The 9,717-nt window shown below is 37.5% G+C and overlaps 1 protein-coding gene across 1 annotated transcript; it reads right to left on the bottom strand.

Annotated features, from left to right (window-relative positions):
• Window positions 1-9,684, bottom strand: SLC25A32 (solute carrier family 25 member 32). Its single transcript, XM_026703552.2, has 7 exons — window positions 9,322-9,684; window positions 7,588-7,738; window positions 5,114-5,199; window positions 4,457-4,617; window positions 3,880-3,993; window positions 2,062-2,207; window positions 1-1,225 (listed from the first exon to the last, which is right to left on the bottom strand). The coding sequence occupies exons 1-7, from the start codon at window positions 9,515-9,517 to the stop codon at window positions 1,111-1,113; spliced, it is 969 nt and encodes a 322-aa protein (XP_026559337.1). The 5' UTR covers window positions 9,518-9,684; the 3' UTR covers window positions 1-1,110.
• Between the last annotated feature and the right edge of the window lie 33 nt (window positions 9,685-9,717).

Genomic DNA, 9,717 nt, shown 5'->3' on the forward strand with positions numbered 1-9,717 from the left:
TTACAAATATTTTAATAAATATACAAGAAATTATATAATTCTAGGCAAACTTAAAAGCTCTCTCTGTGATAAACCCAAATACAATTAAGGCCAAAGTGATCAGAACATTCAGCAATTGCTAATATGCCTTGCCCTGCCTTGGTTAGGTTGGGATAAGTAGATTGGGGTAGCAAGAGCAGCAATATGATGGGTGAACAAATCATTCTGAGTGGGTAGTGGTAAAATAAAAAAATCTACACTTTGGAAGACGGGCAAAATATAAAGCAAACAGCAATACAATTGGAGCAGTGGCAAAAATGGCTAATGTCTATACGTATTTTTACTTGCAAGCCATTGTTATGCTATTTATTCATTTGAATGTTATATAATTATTGTTTAATTATAAATATTGATTTAACTATTTCAGCACAGACTTCAGTTTTAGTTCCAATTTCATAGCAATCAGAAAAATATGATAGTCTTGCTTATCAAGAAGCATGTTACTGTATTACTAATAGTCCTCATTTAATAACAATTGTGAATGTCAATTTCTTTGCTAAGTGGTATAGTTAAGTAAAACATCACATGATCACACTGGACTTAGAATGTCAATTTCCTCCATGGTTGTTAAGCAAGATGTTGCAATTTTACTTCCAAATTCTCCATTGACTGCTTGTTGGAAGCCAGCTGTGAAGCATACAAATGAAAACTCTGGGACACAGAAACAGTCATAAATATGAAGACTGGTCATAAAGTTAATTTTTCAGTGCTGTCATAACTTTGAATAGTTGCTAAAAAGGGCAGTTGTTAAGCGAAGACTACTTGTATGAATTTAGACCTCTTCATTATTTTTTAAAAAACATTAAGCCTTGTTAACTAAGCAGTAAAAGGAAAATTCACTGATCATGTGAACAATTTATTTTGAGATACTTACAGAGATCAACATAAAATATATCTGAAACACAGCAACTTGCAGATGACCTTGGTCCATTTAAAAGGTACTACAAACAAAACTGACAAATATGAATCCAGAAAAAAAAACTGTCAGACAGGTGTTGGGATTCCTGCTTAACTGAAAGGGTGCAGAACAATATATGTGGAATCAATATTCAATCTTCATTTATTATTAAATCAAAGTAATAAATGAGATACTTTTTCATATACAACAAAGGTGATACAACATGCAGGAGTGACTCGTATTACATTGGGCATAATTCCTTTATAAAATCCACGAACTCCTTCTTTCCTGTGAAAAAGCAGAAGAGATTTCTGTAAAACATACAACTGATTTATAAATTGCTTCAACAAACTCAAATGTTATTTTTATACTGTTGTTACTGTATTCCTGGATTATTGTCAATTTATCTATTGCAGAAAACGGGTCTGTGAATGTAATTAGCACTTAGCACTTTATGTACTGCTTCATCGTGTTTTACAGCCCCTTCTAAGTGGTTTACAGAGTCAACATATTGCCCCCAACAATCTAGGCCCTCATTTTATTGACCTCAGAAGGACGGGATGCTGAGTCAACCTTGAGCTGGTAGGGAATCAAACTGCTGGCAGTTGGCAGGATTAGCCTGCAATTCTGCATTCTAATCACTGCACCACCATGGCTCATTACTAATTGTAGGATTTTTTATACAGTATTTCCAAATGTAGAAATGTTAAATCATAATTTCTGGATAAATTTTGATTCAGGAAGGCACAAATAAACATGTATTGATATCTCAATAAAAGGTATTTTCACATATTTGGATTGTGACTGGTATTGCTAGGTAAAAACTCTCCCCGTATTCATAGGCTTATATTCTAAATGTTATTACACAGAAGGAAAATAAATGGGAAAGTGAGAAAAATAAGGTCAGATATTTGACTTTCCCTCTTTCCCTCTGCTGAAACCTGAGAAAATCTTTTCACCCTGGTTCATAGTTCTAAGGGAATGTTCTTCACAGCTCTCTGCTTTAATTCCAATGCAGAAATCTCCACATTTCCCTCCGAAATAAGTATTTAATTATGCTGAGAAAATGAAGGTTAGGATACCGGTAGAAAAAAGTCTTATTAGGTTTTCATTCCCAGGCCTACCTCCATGTCCTATGGATGACGTCAAGTACTCCAGAGTATCTGTTGTGCTGATCCTGGAGACGTGCCCTCACAACCTGATACGGGTATGTTGCCGTGACTGCAAATATTTTGGACGTTGCTGCCATGGTAATATATTCTAAAGTGTTCTAAAAATGCAAAGGGACCAATATTGGTTCTCAAGTCTTTCACAAAATCAAAGAAATGTATCATTTTTAACTCAACAGTGTATTATTTTTTTCAATCTTTATACAAATGTTGCTCCAAAGTTATGTTGATATGTTTACACAGCTGTGCAAAGCAGTGGCAGAGACGCTTCACAAAAGACTGATGGGGGTGAGGCACCCTTACTTAAAATTGAGGTAGCTGTCCCCTCTGGAAAGCTTACTGCAATTTCTCTTTCACAAATTGCCAGCGCATGTGGTCTTTTAGGTCTTTGAACATACCAAAATTTAAAAAGGTGAAAAGCATGACATATATTTGCAATAGCTCATGTTTAAATACAGCACTAAACTCCTGGCCAAGTCAAGTGATGTTGGTAACTTCATTATTTTGACAGACAGTTCAAAAACAGAGGAGTACATATCAATCCAAGACAATAATCCAAGGCAGAAACATCTTTCTATTATAACATAGTACATTTTTTTTTTACCATGCCCATGATGGATAAATCCACTGTTCTTCATATTATACCTTCAAAATATGCTTTTCAGCCTTTAATGACAGAAATGCAGCAAAATCTTAATGGAAATAGAACGGGGCTCCTGCCATGGCATCAGCTGGTATATCCAGTAACAAATAAGAAAGTCAAGATAGGTAAAAATCCCCCGTCGTATGCAAGAGTAATTTAGATAAAATTTAGGAAGCTGTTCTTCAAAACGTTAACAATTTACCAGCCCATTTTCTTTTCTAATCCCACTAATCTGATCTACTACTTCAAGTTGGGCACTCCTTATGCAAAACTAGTGTAAGCCTGCAACACCTACATACCAAATCAGGCAAGGACAGAATACACCAGACCTGGTTATATGTGCATGGCAGGTATAGCAGAACCAAGTTCTCGGGCCTTTCCTGCTTCCTATGGGCAAGCCTCAAGCAAGAGCCACAGTCATCAGAATCCCCCCTTTTAAAAATATTTACGTAGGATCCTTGTGAGTACCTGTCCAATGTTGAGGCAATTACCCCTTAAACAGTGTTTATCTTTTTCCATATAGGGTATAAAAATATGTTTTTTTTAAAAAAAATGTCTATTATTCTCAGGGATTCTCTATAGACATTTAGATTCTCAGAACTGAGGAAGCTTCTTGGATGAGACGTGAAATGTCTTCAAGGAAAACCAAAGAAAGTCCAGCTGCCTTTTGAAAAGCACCTTTGGGGTGGTATTATTTTACTATTTATAGTAATATGAATCTGAGATAAAAAGTTTGAAATGTTTACCTCTACAAATAAAGAAACAAACAACAAATGGAACGCTGCTTTTTACAAACTCCTACATTAAAATGTATAAGTTCAATGTATAATCAGTTAATCAGGTAACTGAAAATTTACCAAACTGTTGGAGCACATCAAATAATTAAGTCATACTATATCATCATCCTATAATAAAGTTGAAATGCCACTTTTATATTCAATTCCTTAGACATACATACACAGTGATGACCTGAGAAAGCCTTCCAATTAACCACTTTATGTCTTCAGGAAGACATGTTTGACAAACATTTCAAGTTATGATGCTTTGTGATGCATCCTTTGAATGCGTTGCACAGTCCTAACATTTTATCTTATGTAAAGCAGATGCCTCTAATTTATAATTCATCTTACCAGTTTCATATGTGACGGTCTATTTTTATATTTATTATATCGGGATTTTAAATCTTCATAAGCCATAAACTGAAGGGCTCCATGTGAGGTTCCAAATAGACCAGGCACAAATCCCTGAATCAGTTAAATATAAAAAATGTAAAAGTCATCCATGTGATCATATCAATTATAAAGTTATAAGTTTAAAATCCAGCACTGCCAATACATATACAGTGATGGAATGGTCAAAATTATATTTTTTATAAAAAAAGGTTCAGTCTGCTTTATGAATTCTATAAATGCCATATTGATTTAAGCACTAGTTTATCCTAGTCAATTTCTAAATTTCAATTTCAATCTTTAATATTTAATTTCAATCTTTCAATGATTCAATTATGTGCATTCTACAAGTATTAATAATTTTTTAAAAAATAAAACAAATAAACTCTTCACTGCAATTTCGGCATTTTAAACATACATGATTGAGAACTGAAGTTTAGCAACAAATCTTTTGCACTGAAACCCATGCAATAACTGTTAAGCATATTTAATAATAAAATACTAATACTAGAACTCTTGACCAGCCTAATTAATTTACCTTATATAGCCCACGTATACCTTCATGCCTGTATATTTTAATAAGAGCATCAAACATTCCTTTGTACTGCTTCTTTGACAGGTCAGCGCCAGCTTCATATTGTAACACAAGCCGAGTCTTGGTTACCCATATTGGGTTTGTAATACACAAAGTCATCACTCCTATTAAACATAATTTGAAATTCCTATCAATGCTAGCATCTTAGTATTGTAAAGAGTACTTGAGACATAATTTGAAAATTTCTGATTAGTGCATCACATGGAATGTATGAGTTCAATTTGCAAAAAACTCAGTACCTATGCTTATGTAACAGTATTTACTAAATAGTTTTATAGAACTACAATTATAATCCTAAATCAACTTTCCTGGAAGGAAAATGCATTTAATACATGAATTTCAGTATAACTTGTAAAACTGGGGATACATTTGTGGTATCTTTGTATTGTGTTCCGGAAGTATGGTTAAGAATTTCTAAGAAAGTGTTAGAGAAAATAATGTCTTTTAAAAGATTTAATACTCAGCAAGTTAAGCATTTATACTTTCTATGGGACAAAAAATATTTTTAGACGTTCAAAATTATTTTCTGAACTAAACATAACTGAACAAAAACAAAGTATAGCATATAGGCAGGCTACAAATAGCTCATATATTTCTTACCAGCTTCAGCTGCTGACACTAGGTGTTCAATTGCTCCAAGGTTTTCCATCTTATCCTCTGTCTTGTGGGCTTTAATTGCATTGTAGCTGAAGAATCAAATACGAAGATTAGAAAACCCAGGTTACTTGTTATACAAATATTAAAACAACCTGTTTAAGTAGAGGCATAGTGGCTATGAAGAAAAATATCAGTATATTATGAGAATATTACAAAACACCATCCAGGCTTTTGAGTTTTTAAGAACTTATGCACTTGCATGTGCAAATCTGGATTTGCACAGGTGTCACCTCTATAGGGACATGGTGGCTCAGTGGCTAAGTCGCTGAGCTTGTTGATCAGAAAGGTCAGCAGTTCGGTGGTTTGAATCCATAGCGCTGTGTAATGGAGCGAGCTCCTGTTACTTGTCCCACACAGCAGTTCGAAAGCATGTAAAAATGCAAGCAGAAAAATAGGGACCACTGCCAATTTGCTTCTGGATCCAATTCAAGGTGCTGGTTATCACCTTTGAAGCCCTATATGGCCTGGAGTCATGTATCTGAAGGGCTGTCTTTTCACAATACATATATTTGACTCACCTGATCAGGAAGGCGGGTACGTTATGGGTCCCTTCCATCAAGAATGTCTTATCTATTGGGACTAAGAAAAGAGCCTACTCCATTTTGGCTCCCTCCCTGTGGAATCTCATCATTGCAGAGATAATACCAGCTCCCACCTTGGTAATGTTCCAAAGGGCTTGAAAGACACGGTTTTGTCAGTGGACCCGGGGATTCCACACTGATATGGAGCCCATCAAGAGGATGTTGTTGCCAGGGGGCGGGAGTTTATTTTGGGTTTTCTAGTTGGTAATTTATTCTTGTCCAAGTCCCCAACCTTTTGCGTTGCCGTATAAATTTAAATCAAAATCTAGTAAGATTGTAATAACCCTCATTTCTGCTTATTGCCTGGTTAGCAATTTTGGGAATTTGAATATTTGCATGCCATTGTACGATCAAAGGTTTGCGTATATTGTTATTATAGGAATGGAATTCAGAATATAAACTCATTAAATATAATCTTGAATTAAATAGCCATTTCACACATGCCCAGTTAATGTGAATTGTTTCCTTAAACTGACCCTATGCCCTTTGATAAAAAAGCTTTTCATATTTTCTTGCACTCGATGGATGATAAGATGTTGCCTGCTCTCACTTACATGGGATTCTCTGTCGAAGTAGGAGGTTTGGAAATGGTATTGAAAGTGACAATCCAAAGCCCAATGTTAGACATCCAGAATTGTCCATGGTAATCAATCACTCCGAGACAAGTATAATCTCCAACTGATTAGGAACAGCTCTGGTACTTCTATTGAATTTCCAAACTGAAAGTCATTTTCAGCGCCTTCCACAAAATCCACCTTCTCCCCTCCCACTTCTTACACTTCATTAATCACGAGAACCAATTAACTGCAGCTGGAATTTTTTAATGCGGACATACGAAATAACCTTGAACTTTCCAACTCCTCCACTCCCCTTTGCATTCCTTATAACAATCTAGGCAGCTGAGTCTCAGAGCTGACACCCAACAGATGATATCTGACAACCTTTAATCATATTCAGAGGCCAATAAATGGGAAGGCAGTTTACACAACTGATGCTTCTCTTCACTTCTTCCCCGTTGATGCTCCGGGTATCAGCTATACATATTTTCAGGTGACCAAGACACAATCCTAAGTAGCAATGCTGTGTTATATGCAGATAGGAGCTGTGCAGTGTTTCAGATTTGATTCTGAAAAGATGCTTTGAAGAGAATATGGATGCAAACATAGCGCTGTTTTCAGTTCTAAAATGCAGCTATCTTTTCCTGGAATAATATTTCAAAGAGTTGCAGAGAGGTGCTATGTTAGTACCCCCACATGTTCCAGAGTACCTTTTTGGAAGCTGAATCCAAAACGATACATAACTCTAATAGAGATGTGATGCAAAGAGAGAAATTATTTGAAATCTTGGACAGGAGCTGGCAACATCCCTCACTACCTGCTTCTGTTCTCCCATGCAGTCTTGTAGGATAGAACTGATAATCTTAGATAGGACTCCAACTCTCCAGAGAAGATCCTGGGGAGTACAGGAGGCTATGTGGAGGAGGAAAAGGAAAGAAAAATCACTTGCACAAGTTGCCTTTCAACCGCTGGGCAATGACTCCATATAGCTACTTTAGTGGGAGAAATTTAAAAGCCCCCAGTTGTATGAAAATTACTGAATGATCCAGATTGAGAAATACTGTATTATTACAGTTAATCCAAAGGAGCAATAGTGAGAGCAAGTATAGGCCACTGACATGTATTAGATTAGTGCTATAAAATCTTCTAGTTAAAGCCTAGAATAGATGGACGAAATTAACATATCAGTCAATCTGCTGTGGGACAAGTGAAAACAATTGAAAAAACAAACAAGCTGTTTTGGGATTAACTTGGATACATTTAAACAGTTTCAACTTACAAGAAAAAATACAGACCCCAAGAGGCACCCGCACCCCAAACATTTGGAATCACTCCTTGGTACAGACCACGTAATCCTTCTTGTTTCCAGATGGTTGACAAACAATGCAAAATGCCATTGTATTTTGGTCTCAGCTCCAAGCCGTCACTCACTATATAAAAGAATTAGAAATCAGTTTGAAAACTGGATGCTCTTGAATCAATGATCAATGTGACTCTCTAAGTTAGGGGTCTCCAACCTTGGCAACTTTAAGACTTGTGGACTTCAAAGCTGGCTGAGGAATTCGGGGAGTTGAAGTCCACAAGTCTTAAAGTTGCCCAGGTTGGAGACCACTGCTCTAAGACAACCACAGTATGTTTTTCCCCCTCTCCTGGTGAGAACAAAACTCCAATTTAAATGTATTATGTCTCCATAAGTTACACTAACAACCTCTTATCTCAATTCCCTAATAGTTAATAGTGTTCACAACATCTCTTCCACAGGCAGAAAAAGCAGATGTATCATCCTACATCTCTACATTTAACAGTAGAAACACCCAAGTAATAAAGAATTTTTTGGAACAGCACTTTTTATGCAGAAAATTCAGTACCTTGCCTCAAGTTAAAAGATTATCTTAAATAGCTGCCTAGTGTGTTAAAGTGGAATAATAAGACTGAATGAATCAAAGATGGGGGGATGGACTAGATGACCTACAAGGTATCTTTCAAGTCTGTTAATCTAATTCACTATTTGGCGACATATATACAACATTAATGGGAAAAACAGGAGTAGAATTGGGACAGTTACCACCTGTCATATCAAAGTCCTGTCAATTTCTAGTGAAGAGGATGCACAGAGTGAATAATTCTTTCCTTTATACATTGTCCTTCCAAGTACAGGTAGTCCTTGACTTACAACACTTCATTTAGTGACTGTTCAAAGTCACAATGGCACTGAAAAGTGACTTATGACCATTTTTCACACTTAAGACCATTGCAAAATAACCATTGTCATGTGATTTATATTGGAATGCTTGACAACTGGTTCATATTTATGACAGTTGCAGTGTCCCAGCAGCATGCTATCACCTTTTGCAACCTTCTGTCAAGCCGTCAATGAAGAAGACAGATTCACTTAACCATATTATTAATTGCAGGGATTCACTTAACAACTGTGACAGGAAAGGTCATAAAATAGGGCAAACCTTATTTAACAAATTTCTCACTCAGCAACATAAATTTAGGGCTCAATCGTGGTCCTAAGTCGAGGACTACCTGTGGTATGGGGGAAAGCCTCAGCTTGCCAATTTGGAATTTGCAACAGGGAAGAAGTTTGGATGGAAGGCAGTGCTTGGTCCCTTTCAGGAATTAACTTTGATGGGGGAATATTTCTGGAAATAAATCAATGTCAGAATGGCAGCAGAAATACACCCACAGGAGCACAAGTTAATTCCTATAAATATTTCTTTTATATCCCATTTTTATAGCTCATTATATTTATAATGAACCCTGGTGGCGCAGTGGTTAGAGTGCAGTACTGCAGGCTACTTCTGCTGCCTGCCGGCTGCCTGCAATTTGACAGTTCGAATCTGGCCAGGCTCCTCAGCCTTCCAAGGTGGGTAAAATGAGGACCCAAATTGTTGGGGCAATATGTGTAAACTGCCTAAGAGAGCTGTAAAGCACTATAAAGCGGGGTATATAAGTCTAAGTGCTATTGCTACCCCACATACTTTCCCCCCAACCGGGGGGAGCTCACCTGCGAAGCGGGTCTTGACCAAGTCCAGCGGGTGCAGGACCAGCGTGGAGACAACGCCGCCGCTCACCCCGGCCAGCAGGTTCTCGTAGCGCACGTGCCTGAAGCGGGACTTCGCCGCCGGGGCCGAAGTAGTCGAGGGGGAAGCAGCAGAGCCCGCCAGTTTACTCTGGACGCCTGCAACGGCGGCGGAATTCATGTGAGGGGAAAGACGCAAAGGCAGCCCGAGGGGTGGGGGTGGGGGGAACGGAGAAAAACAAAATAAAAAAGTCCCCGCACGAGACCCGTAGACGCTAGATATTATCCCTTTGACCTCCCCGCCGCTTCCTTCCTATAGGCAGCAACCTACAGTCGCTCATAGTTGATCCTCCAATCACTCGGCAGCAAACGCCGCCGGGC

The sequence above is a fragment of the Pseudonaja textilis genome, chromosome 3, assembly GCF_049901715.1.
Source record: "Pseudonaja textilis isolate UNSWEBS1 chromosome 3, rPseTex1.2, whole genome shotgun sequence".
NCBI lineage: Eukaryota > Metazoa > Chordata > Lepidosauria > Squamata > Elapidae > Pseudonaja > Pseudonaja textilis.

What these genes read in the sequence shown, in the direction of transcription:
- SLC25A32 (XM_026703552.2), bottom strand. Translation starts at nt 9,517, where the DNA reads ATGAATTCCGCCGCCGTTGCAGGCGTCCAGAGTAAACTGGCGGGCTCT. An exon ending in GGTCAAGACCCGCTTCGCAG is followed by an intron (nt 7,739 to 9,321) that starts GTGAGCTCCCCC and finishes TCTTTTATATAG; the next exon opens with TGAGTGACGGCTTGGAGCTG. An exon ending in AGTGTCAGCAGCTGAAGCTG is followed by an intron (nt 4,618 to 5,113) that starts GTAAGAAATATA and finishes TATGTTTAATAG; the next exon opens with GAGTGATGACTTTGTGTATT.